The sequence below is a fragment of the Microtus pennsylvanicus genome, chromosome 1 (genome assembly GCF_037038515.1).
Source record: "Microtus pennsylvanicus isolate mMicPen1 chromosome 1, mMicPen1.hap1, whole genome shotgun sequence".
Taxonomy (NCBI): domain Eukaryota; kingdom Metazoa; phylum Chordata; class Mammalia; order Rodentia; family Cricetidae; genus Microtus; species Microtus pennsylvanicus.
In genome coordinates, this window is record NC_134579.1 from 184,233,210 (window position 1) to 184,252,304 (window position 19,095).

At 40.5% G+C, this 19,095-nt stretch overlaps 1 protein-coding gene and 2 long non-coding RNA genes across 9 annotated transcripts in view; 2 read left to right on the forward strand and 1 right to left on the reverse strand.

Annotated features, from left to right (window-relative positions):
• Echdc1 (ethylmalonyl-CoA decarboxylase 1) overlaps positions 1–3,725 on the reverse strand; it is a 28,587-nt gene extending 24,862 nt beyond the window's left edge. The window contains exons 1-3 of one of the 7 annotated variants that reach the window (XM_075946647.1): positions 3,608–3,725; positions 2,889–2,961; positions 546–761 (exon numbers count right to left, since the gene is read on the reverse strand). In XM_075946647.1, the coding sequence (XP_075802762.1) occupies positions 546–759 (214 nt within the window). In that variant the 5' untranslated portion in view covers positions 760–761; positions 2,889–2,961; positions 3,608–3,725. Of the gene's footprint in view, positions 1–545; positions 762–2,696; positions 2,962–3,132; positions 3,151–3,186; positions 3,531–3,607 lie in introns of those variants that run through there. The other 6 variants (XM_075946629.1, XM_075946672.1, XM_075946652.1 and 3 more) reach the window with 6 other exon arrangements.
• LOC142834316 (uncharacterized) lies at positions 3,456–11,124 on the forward strand. Its single transcript, XR_012907551.1, has 3 exons — positions 3,456–3,515; positions 10,197–10,290; positions 10,741–11,124. It is a non-coding gene; the product is annotated as an uncharacterized LOC142834316 (long non-coding RNA).
• Positions 11,125–11,345: 221 nt separating this feature from the next.
• On the forward strand, positions 11,346–12,887 carry LOC142842535 (uncharacterized). Its single transcript, XR_012909400.1, has 2 exons — positions 11,346–11,636; positions 12,400–12,887. It is a non-coding gene; the product is annotated as an uncharacterized LOC142842535 (long non-coding RNA).
• The last annotated feature ends 6,208 nt before the right edge of the window (positions 12,888–19,095 follow it).

Below are 19,095 nucleotides of genomic sequence, written 5' to 3' on the forward strand. Positions count from 1 at the left end.
GCTGAATAGTACAATAAAATAAATAAATCTAATGCTACAAAAATTCCTTGTTAGGGACATTTTGATCTTCATTTAAACAATAAAAATTTTTTTACAAAACTCCATAGAGCTGCTGTGTGGAATCTTTGATAGTTACTTTTCTCACTGCGATGTCAAATTCCTGAGAAGAAACAAATGAAGAAAGGAAGGCTTTATTTCAGCTCACAGCTTGTGAGGGCACATGCCATCATGGCAAGGAAGGTATGGACTCAGGGCTGGGAGGGCAGCTCTATTTGATTTTGCTTCCTAAATGATGGCTACTAGAATATTTACCTCTACACATGAATTTCATTTTTATTAATATTTGCACTCATAATTAAAAAAATAACCATATGCATAATTACAAAATATTTCTGGTTTACATTACAGACATTTATACACACACACACACTCTACAACGAATACCAAGACTTTCAAGGATTTTGTCAGCATGGCCAGGCCCGGAAACTACAATAGCAGGCTCTGACTCAGTGTCACTCTCTCTCTGGAGAGGGGACATCCCGTACCTGAGAAGGCGTTCATTTTACTGGGGTTATTCAGAGTGAGGATGCCAATGCCATTCTGCTTCTTCTGGAGGTCAATGGAGCCGCCAGGAAACTGCTCCAGTATCTTTCTCACTTCCTCCTCGTGGAAGCCATGGGATGTGTTATAAAGCGACACCCCTGTTTGTAACAGTTTCATCCTTGAGGACAGAGATGTAGTCAGAAGACTTTTTGCCATTTCTGGAAAAGAAAGAAGTATGAAATTGCTCCAATAAAAGACTCAATATTATTTTTCTGCCATTATATCTGGATATAATGATAAGCTTTTCTCTTGAATTGTAAAAACCTCTCCAATGAAGGTAAGTTCCATTTAAAAAAAATAATAATAATAAGACATGGCCTGGTTAAGTAGGCCAGGCTAGCCCACATCTAATTTTCCTCAAGGTTCCAGCTCTCCTACATGTTTGCCCATGCTGGTGTGGACTTTCAGGGCTGCAGCTGCCTTTGAGTCATCCCTGCTCCTGTAAGGAAACCAGTAAGTGCACTAGTTCTCCGAGGTATTAGAGGACTGTGACGTTGGCCTGTCATTGGTTCTCCCTCCCCCAGGAACAGTGTCTTGCAACACTGTGTGTGTGTGCATTTTTTATCAACTGTTACAGGTCTTTTAGTCTACTGCCCACAACTTTCCTAAAGGCTGTAAGATAACAAATCTCACATTCTTAGCTCTGATTCAGGCCTCATTTATACCTGGATGTCCCTATAATTCAAAAATATATTCTGAAATTGAGATTTTTTTTTATGCCTCTCTCTCTACTAACGAAAGAAGTATGTTCAAAGATTTCCTTGATTTGGCCTTTACTTAAAACTTGCATCTCTTCTCTCATGATCACCCCCCCACATATACATATACATATATACATACATGGACTCAAATAATCAGTCTCACAAATATAATATGATATTTATTTCCCCCCTTAAATTATTTTTCCTCCTTTTTTTCTGACCTGGTACTTTAAAACAGATTCCTAAGTTTTCCCTAATAGTGATTATTAATATTACTCCAAGTAAACATGTAAACAAGTTACATATATCAGTAATTTTTGTTTTCTTTCACAAGGCAAATGGATGCTAAGGGTTAGGACTAATACACTCTTAGATTTAGAGGTGATTTACCAGTAAAGAGAGGAAAAAAAAGATTAGTACATTTGAGGGAACCCAGTCAAGATCTGTATCATCCTAAACAGTAAAAACAAATCGGTTTTAAACGTTCATGACAGCTGGTGGTACTGAGATGTTAGACATTACTGCATTAGTGCAACATCTGAAAATTCAAGTAAAGAGTTTAAGATTCATGTGCTGCCACAGATTAGACACACATAAGCAACCTACATTTGCTTTACTCTTGGCAACACAAGGCAATGAAAAGGGGGCAGTTGCAATTTTATAAAACATTTTTCGGTGCAAAAAAAATAACCAAACCGTATCATGTGGGCTGTTCTGCTGTCCTAACAGGGAACGGATTGCTCCAGCTGAGAAAACTTTCTGCCAAACCACGGGACAGCTGAAAAGGATACCCCTCTGGCCATCCGGGACCAAAGGTTTCCCTCCTCAATTCTCCCACTAACAATCCTTTTCTATTTAACCCCAGGCTGGAATCAGTAACCTGGGCTAGAACGTTTACATAATTCCATATTTAAATCAATCAGAGTAAGGAAAGAAACAAACAATAAAAATTCAGAAGGCACTTTAGATTGAAATATATAACCTGTTTCTCAGGTTTTCAGTTTCACACACCTTAACTCTCAAATCCCCCTACATGCTACCCACACCTCCCCCGCGCCCACACACACCCAAGAAAGTAACTTTCATTTCCTCAAATCTAATTTTTGTCATCCTAAACTTCAGCATACATGATGCTACAATCTTTTGTATGTTGGACAGTAATGCCAAATCATCCCCTCCACTTCCCTAGTCTGCATAAAATCCCATCTCCATTACCAACATCTGTGATCGCATCAAACACGGTCCCGGCTATTTCTGACAAATTGTCCTGCAAAACTTTGTTGCCAAAGAGAGCACCTGGAGCGCTGGGATTACTTCCGGGCAAATAATTTCCTTAAAACAAATTCGTAGGCTTCAGGACTTGACCATAGCTGGTTCTTCAGTCTAACTCACCCCGCTGCAACTTTGTCTCTCCACAAGCCGGTTTGCCTTTCAGGAATGACGATTACTGACTGCTCTGTGTGCCCCATCAGATCACCAGCTAATCGGCTGTCAAGTAATAGTCCAATGAGGTGTCCAAAACCAAACCGTTTCATTGCCCTGCCCCTTCTTCCTTCAACCACCCCAGACATTTCATAATTCTACCTGTCAATTCCTCCAAGGAGAATAGTATTTCTTCACACTAAGTCTCCAATTAGGCTTGCTCTGATTGCTAAACCTGTAGCATCCAGAAGAAGAGAGAGTAATAAGTTATAGAATCAGACGTGGGAAAATCAGAAGTTAGGAAAATAAGAAGTACTAACTTTTACGCCCTCCAGAAAGCCTTTCCCGGCAGTAACTCCTCAAGGATTTGGACAAAAGTGAGGAAGGGGTAAAAAACTTTACTAACACCCGCTTAGTTCGGTTCACAAGTAGACATTAGAGAGATCCAACTGAACATCACCTAAGTTCTCAAGGGGATTCCAAAGTACTCAGAACTCAGCTTATTGGTTTGATTCAAATCTCCTCAGCCTCTGAAATCGCTGGCGTCGCAGTTTTCCCAAGATCTCTGCAACACACCCCGGAATCGCCCCGAGACCCACCTGAGCAGCGCCTGCACTGCCTTCAGGAGCCGGCAGAGGGCAGCGCGCCTGCGCGGCGACCCGGTGCGCAGCCGCGCGCTCCTCCGCTCGGGATTCGCCGGGCACGGCGCTCCTCCCCCATCACGCCACACTGGGTTCCGGGGTTCCCCGGGGAGCCGCACTCCCGCGCACGCCGACCGCCGCTGTCCAGGTTTACGGCCCCAGAGCCCCAGCGCTGACTTCCCCTTCCGCTTTCTTAAGCCCCCCTCTTCCGCTCTCCGTACGCCACCTTCCACACGCTACCTTCCGCTGCGCGCGACCCTCTTCCGCTCTCACCCCGGTTTCTGGGACTCTGGCCCGCTGACCTGCTTCCGCTCCGGTCGCTCCGAGCCTGCCCACTCTCGGGCCCTTCGCTAGCCAGAGCCCCTGGGCCATCCGAAGGAAGTCCCCGGCCCTAGAAGACCCACCCGTTCCCTTCAGATTCCCCCCCCCCCCTTTTCGGGAACTTTCTCCCCAGATATCGCGAGCTGGAGGAGGGACTTGGGTTTTTCTGTGGTTCTTTGCTGTAGGGTTCGGGCTAGGGAAAGGAGAGACCCTAGATGCTTCCCATCCTGTTCGATTGCTAACCTAGGAAGAAGAGAAAGGGAGAGAATGGCAAAGGATATCGAGCCTTTTTAGATTTAAGAGTTATTGTGAGCAGTATTATGTCATCAAAAATTAAATATTCAGTGAATACCTGTGACATGACATGCACTATGACATGTGCTCTTTAAGCTAGAAATCTGTATTGACCTCTATTTTTATGACACAGGCTGTAAAGAAGTACTTTGGAAGCCAACCGAAAGGAGAGGTGCTTTTACTCCACATTTTATCATTTGTATCATTTTATCCCAGAGAAAGGACTCAGGTAGATGATATCAAAGGTAGATTAGAGCGGCTGAAACATTTTAATCGATAACTTGGAACAGTAGGGGGATGTCTGTTCCTAGTTGAGCAGATGCAATTTGGATGTTTTAAGAGGACAGTCTGAGCTAAGTAGAGAAATGGAGAAAGTACAGCTTGCTTGTCAGTGTAGAGAAAGTCCAGCAGCATTTTTTTGTTTGTGTTTACGACGAGATCTAACCTACGGACACTGAGGAGACAAAAGCCTTTGCCTTTCTTATAAGGTGTGCTTCTTGGGTCCTCGCAAATGTCGAGTGTGTGTGTGTGTGTGTGTGTGTGTGTGTGTGTGTGTGTGTGTGTGTGTGTGTGTAAGAGAAAAAGAGGAAGGTTGATTTACATACAACTGTAAAGGTTTTTTTTTACCTCAGGTACTTTGTTAAGAAAAGGAAGTGTAAACCAAGCTTGATGTTGCATACCTGTAATCCCAATATTTTGTAAAGTGGATGCAGGAGGGTCAAGAGTTTAAGGGTACCTTTAGTTATATAGAGTCGAAGGCCAGCCTGAGCTACTGAAACTCTGGGTTTTGTTTGTTTGTTTGTTTTTGCTTTTAAAAAGGGAAGAAAAGGGTAGAAATTAAAGATGGGTATCTAGAGGCCATCAGTTTTACACTGACTAAAACAAATAAATGAGCTTTTGGGAGCATTTTAAGAGTAGTTGGGAACCAGTTTGGCCAGCTTTGTGCCTTTGTTTGGAAGATACTCTCATGTTCCTAGACTTCTTGAATTATCATAAATAAGGATCAAAGGAATAGGGCCATTTGGTGGGATGGATATAACCCTGCAAAGCACTGGAGAAAAATGATGATAGGTTTAGAGTACAATGGTATGAATAATAAGAGCAGAAGCCTAGGTTAGCAGAACCAGTAGGAAGAAGTCCAATATTTTTTCAAAAGGGAATAAGAGCTTGTTTATTATAAAGGCAAATATGGATGAGGTTTGGGCTACCCCACCTTTTTTGTTCCAAAATGGTTACAGCTTTATGAAGGTGTTATAGTAATAGAACAGCGACAACAAAAGTATTAAATCTAGATATTTTTCAAATACATTGGTGGGAACTTGAGGTAAGCAGGTTGAAACAAGGCAGGGAAATCTTAGCTGTGGATCTCAGATGCTGTCTGACAGATTTCTTAGTATTTCACTTGGTGGAAGCTACCAGTTTGTCTATTCCAAAGGATTTACATAATCACAAAAATTGTTAGGTCATGCAGACTGGGCTAAAGATGGCCCAAGATGAATTGACATTAGACTCTGGACCTGTAACATTCCGGTCTTTCCACAAGCATTGAAGGCTTTAGTCAGATAATTAGCCTTGCAGAAGGTTCAGTGTTCCCTGTGGTTCTTGCCAGGAATTTTTTTTCATAGTTCTCCCCTTGACTTTTTCCAATGAGAAGGCCACATGCTAATTTTCCTTTGTGGCTCAGAGTCTCAATGCTAGAATCTGATGTAAACAATGCTGAGTGGTAGGCAAGAAATCAGTCTGGAGGAGAAATGAGTAGCTAGTAAAGCCACTAAGAAGAAACTACTGAAGCACCTCATCCGAATCTACTGGCCATTAGATTGATTTGTGTCTGATTTATCTTTTCATCTCTATTTGCATAATGTGACATATAATATGAGTAACACACCCAAAATCAATCATGCACTGGCCTAACAAAGTGAAGATAGCAGATGAGGAAAACAGTGTAATCAATAAAAATAATTCTTGTAAAACTAGATTGGCTATATGTTTTCTCCTCTACATAGTTACTTGTGTTCCATCAATGATTTTATAGTTGCAGTATTTAAACACACTTCATATCCTTTAGTTCGAATTTTTCTTTTTGTCAGTTCTCCAATTTCTTATTTATTAAATTAATTTATTTTTAAAAACGATTGTTTCTCATTTTACATACCTATCCCAGACCCACTTCCTGCCCCCTTCCAGCTTTCCCCACCTTTCCCCCACCACCATTCACTCTTCGGAGAGCGTGAGGCTTTCCACGGAGAGTCAATAAAGTCTGACATCTAACTTTGATGCAGAACAAAGGCCCTCCACTATATATTTAGTATTACGGGACAATGGTCCTGTATTCTGTAAAGATTTGCCAGTTGTATAAGTTTAATAAAATACTGATTGGCCATTTTATTGATAGGTGGGGTGACCAGAACAGGACAGTTCTGGGAAGAGGAAAGGCTTCAGTCTGTAGTCACCCAGACACAGAGGAAGCAAGATGAGAATGCCGTGCTGATAGGTACCAAGCCACATGGCTAACACAGATGAGAATTATGGGTTAATGTAAGAGTCAGTTAATAAGAAAGCCTGAGCTAATAGGCCAACCAGTTTATAATTAATGTTGGCCTCTGTGTGTTTCTTTGGTACTGGACAGCTGCGGGAACAGGCAGGACAGAAACCTCTGGCAACAATTTTGGCTGAGCAAGGTATTCCTCCAAAAAGAATGGGATCCAAAACTCCAGTTCATGCAGTAGGGATAAATCTTGGTCCCATGGTCAGTGGCTGCAAAGATAGTCACAATCACACATCGGCCACCCACATTCAGAGAGCCTAGTTTGGTCCTATGCAAGTTCCCCTTCTGTCAGTCCAGAGTCAGTAAACTCCCACTAGCTCAGGTCAGCTGTTTCTGTATCCCCATCACAGTCTTGACCCCTTTGCTCGTTATATTGCTCATCACTCTCTTGTACTGGTCTCCAGAAGCTCGGGCCATTGTTAGCTATGGATCTAATTAAAACTGTTTTCTCTATCTCTTGAAAATTTAAACTTGTTTTCTCCCCCTCTCACCTACACATGTTTTTGTTGTCAGAATTTAATTTTTTCAGAACTGGGATTTCATGCTGGACAAGTACTGTATCATTGAGCTACAATCCCAACCATATATTCAGAGTTTTTCAACATTTACTCTTTCTTTTTTTTTTATTTTTTTATTAAAAATTTCCGCCTCCTCCCCTCCTCCCATTTTCCTCCCCCTCGCTCCACTCCCCTCCCCGTCCCTCTCCAGTCCAAAGAGCAGTCAGGGTTCCCTGCCCTGTGGGAAGTCCAAGGTCTTCCCCCCTCCTTCCAGGTCTAGGAAGGTGAGCATCCAAACAGACTAGGCTCCCACAAAGCCAGTACATGCAGTAGAATCAAAACACAGTGCCATTGTCCTTGGCTTCTCAACAGCCCTCATTGTCTGCCATGTTCAGAGAGTTCAGTTTTATCCCATGCCTTTTTAGTCCCAGTCCACCAGGCCTTGGTGAGCTCCCATTAGATCAGCCCCACCGTCTCAGTGGGTGGGTGCACCCCTCGCAGCCCTGACTTCCTTGTTCATGTTCTCCCTCCTTCTGGTCCTCATTGGGATCTTGGGATCTCAGTCTGGTGCTCAAATGTGGGCCTCTGTCTCTATCTCCATCCATGGCCAGATGAAGGTTCTATGGTGATATGCAAGATATTCATCAGTATGGCTATAGGATCAGGCCATTTCAGGCTCCCTCACCTCAGCTGCCCAAGGAACTTGCGGGGCACATCTCCCTGGATACCTGGGAACCCCTCTAGAGTCAAGTCTCTTGCCAACCCTAAAATGGCTCCTTTAATTAAGATATATACTTCCCTGCTCTCATATCCACCCTTCCTTTATCCCAACCATCCCATTCCCCCAAGCTCTCCCCATCCTTCTCTTCTCACTTTTCTCTCCCCGTCTCCCCTTTCCCCCATCCCTCCCCACCCCCAAGTTCCCAATTTTTGCCCAGCAATATTGTCTACTTCCAATATCCAGGAGGATAACTATATGTTTTTCTTTGGGTTCACCTTCTTATTTAGCTTCTCTAGGATCACGAATTATAGGATCAATTTTCTTTATTAATGGCTAGAAACCAATTATGAGTGAGTACATCCCATGTTCATCTTTTTTGGGTCTGGGTTACCTCACTCAGGATAGTGTTTTCTATTTCCATCCATTTGCATGCAAAATTCAAGATGTCAATGTTTTTTACCGCTGAGTAGTACTCTAATATGTATATATTCCACACTTTCTTCATCCATTCTTCCATTGAAGGGCATCTAGGTTGTTTCCAGGTTCCGGCTATTACAAATAATGTTGCTATGAACATAGTTGAACAAATGAGTTTGTAGTATGATAGGGCATCTCTTGTATATATTCCCAAGAGTGGTATTGCTGGGTCCTGGGGTAGGTTGATCCCGAATTTCCTGAGAAACCGCCACACTGCTTTCCAAAGTGGTTGCACAAGTTTGCATTCCCACCAGCAATGGATGAGTGTACCCCTTATTCCACAACCTCTCCAACAAAGGCTATCATTTGTGTTTTCGATTTTAGCCATTCTGACAGGTGTAAGATGGTATCTCAAAATTGTTTTGATTTGCATTTCCCTGATTGCTAAGGAGGTTGAGCATGACCCTAAGTGCCTTTTGGCCATTTGAACTTCTTCTGATCTCCAAAATATATAAAGAACTCAAGAAACTAGACTTTAAAATGCTAATTAACCCAATTAAAAGATGGGGCACTGAACTGAACAGAGAATTCTCAATGTTTACTCTTCTTAAGAAACATACTCAAAATAGTCTTGAATCATGAAGCACAAAATTTATTACTATGTGCATTTGTGCCCCCCTAAACCTGTTCCTTCATGTATCTTTCATTTAGACCATCCTTTGTCTTCTATAATATTAAAAGGCCTTTGGTAGTCTCCTTAACTATTATGAAAAGCATATGATTCTCTACCGCTTTAATTTTTTCTATTTAAAATGCAGTGTTGTGCTATTCACAATAGCTAAATTATAGAATTCAGCAAGATGTGTTTCAGAAGCTGAATAAAATGTATTGATAAACAATTGATGTGTGAATTCTCATTGTTCTTAATAAAAATGTGAAGTCAGATATTAGGAGTGAAAACTAGGAGGTCAGAGGAACAGTGCTGCCAGCCACTAGAAAGGCCTATTACCTCCACCGAATCATCAGACTGATGGGATAATCCTGTCTCTACAAATCCTCAGACCCCATGCTCAGATTGAATCCTTAAATTACATGCTCTCTCTATTAAACCTCAGATCGTATGCTGTCTCTACAAAACCTCATACTGTATCTCAGAGTGAATCGTCAGACTGCATCTGAGCTCCTTTCTCCTCCCACCTTATACTCCTCTCTCTGCCCAGCCTTATCACTTCTGTTTCCATTTTCCTAGTGCTGGAATTAAAGGCATGTGATGCTAAGTTCTGGGATCACCTTTGTGTAAGCTGTTTTACAGCTGTGTAACAGATCTATCTGTTTTAGATAGATTCAACCTCACGTAGCCCAGGGTGGCCTTGAACTCACAGAGATCCATCTGCCACTGTCTTCTGACTTCAGGGATTAAAGGTGTGTGTCACGACTGCCTGGCCTCTATGGCTAAATAGTGGCTTAGCTCTGCACTCTGATCTTCAGGCAAGCTTTATTTGTTAAATTACAAGTGAAATATCACTACACATAGTGAAATTTTGCTTAGCTCTAATGAAGAATGCAATTATATCTCTTGAAGGAAAAACAGAAATAGAGATCATCATACAATGTTAAATAATCCACACATACCACAAAGAATGAAAATACCACTTTTTCTTTCTTTATTCACTAGAGGATGAAAATACATGCAACTAAAAGAGGAAGAATTGGGATTAGAAGGAGGGTGAAGAATGAGTGGTAGTTGAATATAATGAAAGCATATTATCTGTATATACAGAAACATAATCAAGAAGCCCCTTCCTATATATTTAATATATGCTAATAAAAATAAAGTTTAAAAACAATAAAAAACATTCATAATACATCAGTAGCCATTAATGCTTGTGTATTTTTAAATGAAATTTGAAATATTCCTCCCGCAGCAATCTACACACCTATATAAAAATCTACATTGGTCTCGTTGCCACCTGTCTGCCATTGGGTGCCCAGCTTCACCATGCTTTTCCACCATGTTTTGCCTCTCTACAGGTCCAGAAACATGGAGTCAAGCAATAATGGACTGAAGCATCAGAACTACTATGACAATAATCAAGGCTTTCCTCTGCTCTGTGTCGGCTGAAAGGTGAAGAACAGAAACTGAAAATATACTCTCTTGTGCTTGTTCTTGAGTGGGTCACATTCACACAGCTGGGACTGGGAGACATGGACTGTATCACTTTCACATCATTATGTGGACTTGGGAGTCCTCTCCAGGACAATGGCTACTTGGGAGTCAATTAAGACTTTATATTAAAATGTTATGCACAATAACCAGAGTTAGTAAGGATCCAAAACTCTTCTGCTGGCAAGCCTAAATTGGCCAGGTTGCTTGGGACAGCAATGTGATAAAACCAGACAAATCTTAAATTTTAATTATACCATAGGGTATTTATACATTAGATGGAAAAAGAAGTTCACCAAAAATATTGTGCATAAAAATGTTCTTGAGTTTGATAATTTCATCGTCATTTGTTGAACTTCGGGTGTTTATTTTGTTATTGTTTCTTTTTTACTTTTTGGTCTTCTGCCATAGTGTAGCATGTAGCCCAGGTTATCAAAAATCCACTCTGAAGCTAAGACTGGCCCTAAATTCCTGATATTACTACTTCCACTACCCAACCTATGGAGTCACAGGCAAGTGTGGGATTTTCAAGATTTTTTTATTTTTAATTTTTTAAATTAATTTTATTGAGCTATACATTTTTCTCTGCTCCTCTACCTTTCTCTCCCTTCCCCTTCACCCTCCTTCCCTGGTCCCCATGCTCCCAATTTACTCAGGAGATCTTGTCTTTTTCTACTTCTCATGTAGATTAGATCCATGTAGGTCTCTGTTAGGGTCCTCAATGTTGTCTAGGTTCTCTGGGATTGTGATTTGTAGGCTGGTTTTCTTTGCTTTATGTTTAAAGCACTTATGAGTGAGGACATATGGTAATTGTCTTTCTGGGTCTAGGTCATCTCACTCTAATAGCAGCATTTTTTGTCATAGCCAGGACTTGGAAACAACCTAAATGCCCCTCAATCAAAGAATGGATAAGGAAAATGGGGTACATTTACACAATGGAGTACTACACAGCAGAAAAAACTAATAACATCTTGAAATTTGTAGGCAAATGGATGGAGCTAAAAAAATCATAAATCATATTGAGTGAGATTTTTCAGGATCTTTGAAAAATATGTTTTTTTTCAGGCTGCTTGGAGTACCTTCAGGAGAGTTCAATAAACCTACCAACAGATACATTATATATACGGAATCTAACGTAAGAGTCTTTTCAGATGTCCTATTTGAGTAAACTCAGAAGATTCAGAGGACTTTCACTAAGTATATTCAGAAATGCTAGTAAAGAATCTGACTTGACTCTAAACCTAGCACCAATTTCAGCAAAAACATCTTGTAAGACCAGACATCAGTCCCTACAGGAGAAGAGAAAGGTGAATATTGTTGATCATAGAGAAAGAAAGGTTGGAAAACATAATATAGTTTCTAAGCAGCAGATTTTCCCAGCATAAAAAAGAAAAGAAATTAGAATCTTCTCATACCAAACATGCAAATTAATTCAAATGGGTAAAAACATAAGGCACAAAATCCTAAATCTACTAGAAAATAAGTTTGCAAACATATTCTTGACATGGATCTAATAATTTTAAATATGATCCCCAAAGTATAGACAACTCAAGAAGAAAAGTAGACTGGTGTGGGAGAATTGTCTATATTCTGTCAATTATGTTTTAAATAAACGCTGATTGGCCAGTAGCCAGGCGGGAAGTATTGTCTCAGGACTTGCAAGGTCAAGTTCTTAGCAGAAAGATTTATTTTCCCAGAGGGACAGAGGTTGGGAAATAAGAGAAAAGGACAGGACACCGAGGACAGGGAGGAGGGAAACAGAACAAAGGTGAGGGAGCCGGAGTATTTGTCCTGGATTGACAAAGGACTGCTTCTGGAGAGGGGAGACAGACATGGTAAACAGGAGGCAGTTTATACAGGTACAAGGGGAAACCCTGTATTAGGATAAAGTTTTCATTTTAATTGGGCATGTTAACTGGGTGAGTTGAAGGGAACCTTCTGATATCTGTACTTCAATATTTCGATAGCTGGACCTTAGTAGTCAGCCCCAAGAGGAGGAAATGACCGAATAAGGGAATAGACTTTGGTGGCTAGTTTTAGAAATGTAATCTAATGTTGTTTTCTAAACAGGAAATTAGAAAGAAGGGCAAGGCCTGCCAGAGCCTTGCTTGCCACACTGAAGCTAGCCAGAGTCCCTTCATTCTGCCCTTCAAGGGCACCTGCACAATGCCTATAGGTTCATCCATACATAAATAAACAGAATAAAAAATAAAAACAAAACACTTTACACCTAGAAAATGAAACCAGATTCTTGATACACAAAATAAGCAAATTTAATACTTTAACTTAAACTGTTGGTAGTGGTGCATGTCTTTAATCCCAGCACTTGGGAAGTAGAGACAGGCAAATCTCAGTGAGTTTGAGGCCAGCCTGGTCTACAAGAACTAGTTCCAGGATATCTATGGCTGTTCCACAGAGGAACTCTTGTCTCGAAGAAGAAGAAGAAGAAGAAGAAGAAGAAGAAGAAGAAGAAGAAGAAGAAGAAGAAGAAGAAGAAGAAGAAGAAGAAGAAGAAGAAGAAGAAGAAGAAGATTATTGATATACAAAAGAAGCAAATTTAATACTTTAACATAGAAAACAACCTCAAAAGATAATAAAACTTTAGCTATATTTCTAACACATCTAAAGGTATTGATTGAATGTTATTTGCTAATCAGTTAATCTGTGAGGAGTTATACTAATCAGGGAAGGGTAATACTATAAATTATTATTTTAGATGTTATCATGCATAATAAAAATGAAAGAAGCTGGATGGTGGTGGTTCATACTTTTCATCCCAGCACTCAGGAGGCAGAGGCTGGTGGATCTTTGTGAGTTTAAGACCAGCCTGGTCTATAGAGTGAGCTTCAGGAGTGCCAGGAGTGCTTCAAAGAGAAATCCTGTGAAGTATGATTAATAAAAACTCAGGGACAGAAATTTGGGTTCAACCTGAAGGACAATGATATAGAAGCTCCTACCGCCAATAGCCTTTAGGATATCTACTCAGTTGGGTATGGTCTCATACTATAAATGCTGCTGTAAAGTGTGTGCTTACTTCTGGCTGCTGGCTTCAGTTCCTGTTCCCTGTTCATGCAGAGGACTGTGATCAAAAACTGTGATCTATGAGTCTGCCCCCAAATAAATAACCCTTTATTATATGTAATTCTGAACGAGTGTGGGATTATTTTCTAACTTCTGTCATCAAGTCAGAAAAGCAAAGCAGCTTGCCACTGGCTCTTACCTCTGCCTCACTCCAAAAATAGCAATCCTGTCTCCAGATCTGAACTAGTGTCGGATTATTTTGTAACGTCCGTCATCAAGTCAGAAAAGCAAAGCAGCCAGCAACTGGCTCTTACCTCTGCCTCACTCTGAAAATAGTGGTCTTGCCTCCAGGAATCTCAGAATGAGACTTTGCGTGATAACTTCCTCCTCCCGTTTTATATTCCTCCCTAGGGCTGGGATTAATGGTGTGCACCACTGGGATTAAAGGCAGGTGTAGTGGGAGCAGACTACGTTCCCGCCCAGCTCCCGCACGGCCAGCTTTATACCCAAAATAACAATACACAAATTGTATTCTTTTAAACACTGCTTGGCCCATTAGCTCTAGCCTCTTACTGGCTAACTTTCACATCTTGATTAACCCATTTCTAATGAGTGTAGCACCACGAGGTGGTGTCTTACTGGGAATATTCTTAATCTGCATCCGTCTCAGAGAGGAGAGCTATGGCAACTGCCTCACTTCCCTTCTTCCCAGCATTCTGTTTGGTCTACTTTGCCTATCTAAATTCTGCCCTATCAGGCCAAGCAGCTTTCTTTATTAATTAACCAATGAAAGCAACAGATAGACAGATGACCCTCCTCCATCAGGCAAGAACTGCCCGTTTTCTATAGCTACTAGTGTGTCTACTGGGATTAAAGGTATGTTACCATTGCCTGATCTATAAGGCTGACCAGTGAGGCTATTTTACTCTCTGATCTTCCGGTAAGCTTTATTTATTAAAATACAAATGAAATGTCACTGTAACCCTGTCTCAAAAAACCAAATAAGTAAAGAAATAAATAAAGATAAAAATGAAAGAAGCAACTTTTAAAGAGGAAATATGCCCCCCCTCCAAATTTTAAAGAGGGAGAAAGGTAAAAGATGTCATTGCAAATTATGTTTTGAGACAGGTTCTCAAACTGGCCTTGTACATGGTTGTTGCCAAGGCTGACTAGGGGCTGGGAGTCAGGGTAGATATTGTAGGTTCATCCCACAGGATTAGCCATGGTACAGTTTCTGATCCCCAGGAGTAAGTTTCAGGAAATTACACATTAGAATGCCCTCATCCTCTTCTCCCCTAGATCTAGAACCCACTAGATCCTGGTGAAGTGACTTGGTTGTCTTGAAGGTTTCAAGGAACATGGTCAAGGTGATTGTGGGAAGGCAAGAAGTTATGACTAGCCACACAATAGACAAATTGGAGTCTGGTCCTACTGGTAGCTCTGGGAAGCCATATGTGCAGGTGTCCACAGCAGAGAGTTGTGTAAGGCCTGTCACTAAGAACTGTCAACATGTGGGGACTTGTGGCCTGTGGTGCTTGCTGACTAAGTATGAGAATGGCTTTCAGACAAAGATGAAGTGACTAGCTTGGAGAAATCATAATGCCTCTAGTGAATATTATGGCTCTGAAGAGTATATTGCCAGTTTCTGCTTCCTTAACGAGGCTTACCAACAAAGAAACCGAATCCTGCTCTTCACCTTACCCCTGCTATCAAGCTATGATTATCCTTGCTTATTGGACTGTAAAGATCAGGAAGTCGATGACTTTTGTGTCATCAAAAGTGATCTGATGACAAACCAGTTGTTGATGAGAGACCATAGAAGTCAAATGAAGAAACAGTTTCTACTTAACCTAAAACTAGCTATCGTGGAACTAAGAGACAGAAGACAAGGGAAAAGTCAACTTCGAGGTCTCTTTGGAAGAAATAAGAAATAAAATTGTTGAAATTGAAGCAAAAATTAGAAGAATATTACTTGATCCATTTATGACTATCCTGGTCCATACAGTAAATACTGGGCATTCTGAGGAAATGCAAAGATGGGAGCTAGACACATATTTAAAATTCTTGGAATGATTTCTAAATTTTTGATGCTAAAAAGGAAAAACATGGAAGTAGTTATAACCAGGGCTAGGCTGAATAGGTAAACTAAACTAAAGAAGGGCACTGAAATAGACATTAAGGAAGCCCACGGGCACATAAAGATGGAGCAGTGACTTTTAACAATGGAAGACAGACCATGAAGGATGAGATTAGGTGCTGAGAGAGACGTGGGAGTCACTGTTGAAACTGAGTAGTACAGCGCGTCCAGTTCCAGATGAAATAGAAGACAAAGATCTTAAAGACAAGCTTACAGAATGCTGATAAGACCTGTGATAACTGAAAAGAAATTTCTGAAATCAGCACTGAAGAACAAGCAGAAATAGCACTTTGGTCTATATCATAAGGTATTAGTGTGTGTAACCCTGGCATATAGAAAACTTCTGCGTCTACCTTCATTTACGATTTCCAGCCTGTTTATGGCTTTCAGACTGTTATCGGTCTGGGGTTTTTTAGAGATTCACCAGTCTAACCATGAATAAATTTTAATAAGTAACAGCCTTTTAAAATACTGGCCAGAACCATAGATACTGTCTAGGTCCATATGTGAGGCTCATGTTCGGAGTATAACTCAGAACTACTTTAGTTGGGAACTTACAAAGGAAAAACACACAAGGCTACATACTTCCTGACTTTGTACAATTAGTTCAGTTTCAACATTTTAATTTATTTCTTGTTTCTTTCAAAAAGACTTAAAATTTACTTTTCCCTCTTCTTCTGTCTCCTAGCTCCATGTAGGGAGATAAAGGGCAAAAATCAAAAGGCTATGCACACGCACACTCAAGGCAACCAAGTTTGTTTACAGAAGCATATACACACTTGTGTGTTACTTTACATAAACAACAGCCCCCAGAACTCCAGGAAGTTATCTGTTTTTGGGCAAGTGGCACTTATGGGTTCGACACACTTTGTTTTATAGAACTTTTAAACACAGTAATTTAAACTTGGGACATAACGTTAGCCGTCACACAGCCCAGGAAGAATGCAACGTGAAGAAAGAAGCCAGATGGCTAAACTATTGGCAGGCACTGACTTATAACAAAAGAATACAGCTCGTTACACACTAAAACATTTTACCCTACCATCAATACATGATCTGGGAGTTTCTAGAGAATAGAATATATCCTAAGATGTAAGTAAAGTGCATTTTTCTCCATAGGGGACGTGTGTGTGTGTGTGTGTGTGTGTGTGTGTGTGTGTGTGTGTGACATCCAATCGAGCTAGCTGTTTTTAATTTTCTTTGCAGAGACTCCTGTGTGAAGGTCTGAAGTACAGAGAAGAAAAGGGAAGGGGGCAGCACTGTTCCTCCCTCAACAGTGATACTTTTTTCTTCTTTTAAGGCCTCACTCCTCTGCTCTTCCATATTTAGTAACACCAAGAACCATTGTGAGATGCATTAATAATGCTGGCAGGTTTATATAGCTGTGCCTGAAGGTAGAAAATAAAGGAGATAGAGCGAGCAGGCATTCGAGTCAGGCCAGGGAAACAATTCAAACTTTTATCTGAAATATTTAGACAGCATTTTCTAATGTACTCCTGACTATATCAAATGTTACTTTCCATTTTATGAAACCTGTGAGCTTCTGGAGAGCGGGCAGGCATGCCTTGGGTTTACTTTGGCATCCTTGACTGGCTTACCAGCAAATGCGAAGGGAAGATATGCTTGGCTTCATTTTAATCATGGGTATGCATGGCTGTGCAGCAAGTCTTGACACTGCTCTACAAACAGTATATGTGTGGCATAGCAAGTCTTATATCTGTAAAAGGCAATTCAGAGGAGTTGGGTAAGTCCCAAACCTGGAGCAGTAGTACCCAGAACTCAGGCATTTGAAACACAGGAAGTAAGGTTTCAATCCTCAGGCTTCCAGCATACAGTGTGAATTTTAAAAACACATAATCTACAACTGCGTTTTCCTTAAATGAAAATGGAGAAAAATTGTTATCTAGTCATTCATGGAATCATGAATACCTAATGAATCTCTAAAATGAGAAAACAAATTCTATGCTGAAAATATTTGATAATCTGTTTGATATCAGAAGCTGAACTCTTCATACATACTGCAAATGTCTTCTCCCAGCATTTGGTTTACTTTAAACTGCTTAAATAGGCTAAAACATGTTGGGTATAAGTATTCTGCCCCCGAATATCTATGTATGTGTACCATGAAAGTCCATAGTGTCTGTGAAGGTAAACAGAGGGTGTCAGATCCCCTGGAACATCAGTGACAGGCAGTTGTGAGCAGCAGTGTGAGGGCTAGGAACCGAACCTTGTACTTAGCAAGAGGAGCAGGTGTTTTAAACCACTGACTCATCTTTTTTTCAGCCCCTGAAACAGTTTAAAACCTTTTATGCATTCTTGTTCAGCTTATATTTGGACAGCATGTTGGTGAGGCTTTCTGGGTGTAGCTTCTGACATTTAGAGGAGACACAACCTCACAGCAAACTCACTTCTTTTCTGGCTCTTACAATCTTTCTGCTCCCTCTTTTGCAGTGACCCCAGTGTCCTAGGTTCTGGAACTGTATTCTACATGTATCCATTGAGACTGGATTCTCAACTGTGCATTTTGATTGGCTGTGGTTTTCTGTATGGTCCCTGTTTATTGCAAAGAGATGTTTCCTTGATGAAGGGTGAGGACTACAGTTATCTGGGGGCATAAGGACAAATACTTAGACTATAGCTAGAAATTATGCTCATTTCGTAAAGTGGTGACTGTGGATTCTCTTCCAAGACTTATGACTTCACTAGCCCTTGGTAGCCACCAGGTTTCCAGTACTAGGCACGAGTTCCCCCTTGTTAAGAAGGTCTTAAATCCCATTAAGGGGTTGTTTGTTACCACCAAATTATGTGTGCACTACTGCACCTTGGGGTTTATGTACCATACTGGCTATTGTTGCAGTTCATAGGCATCATACCTGGGTAGGACTATTGATTGCTTTCACTTTTTGGAAGCTTGCATGATGCCTTCTGGCACCATAAAAGCTAGTCCTTGGGGAGGAGGCATTCAGGTCTGTTCCAGCTAGAGGATCTCTGAGCCCTGTGTCTGAAGTGCATAGTGTCTTCAATAGTAGATATTCCTAAGTGAATGAGGAAAACGCGTGAGACCTCAACCCTACTACACAAAGTATTACGGCCAATAGGGAATGCCGAGAGTGGAAGAAATAGTCTCCCCACGGGGAGAACACACCTGTTGGACATGGGCAAGGGCATACATACAAAGAACCATTATACAGACTGAGAAAATTATATTTAGGAATATATATATGCATATATCATGCATTTAACAACCATTAATTAAAAAAAGAACTTATGAATTTGAAAGAATACAAGGAGCAATTTATGGTAGGATTTGGAGAGAGGGAATAAAAGAGAGAAAATGGAATTATATTAATCTCAAAATGGGAATAAAAGAGAGAAAAATGGAATTATATTAATCTCAAAATGGGAATAAAAAAGAGAAAAATGGAATTATATTAATCTCAAAAACAAAAAACAAACAGCTTATGCATTTTTATTGCTCAAAGTAATAAAGTCATATCTCATAATTTCCTGAGTTTTGCAATTTGTTTATTATATTTATGAGTTCAATCTAAGTGATGACTTGTAAATATGCTATGACATATGGATACTTTATATGCATATGAATAATT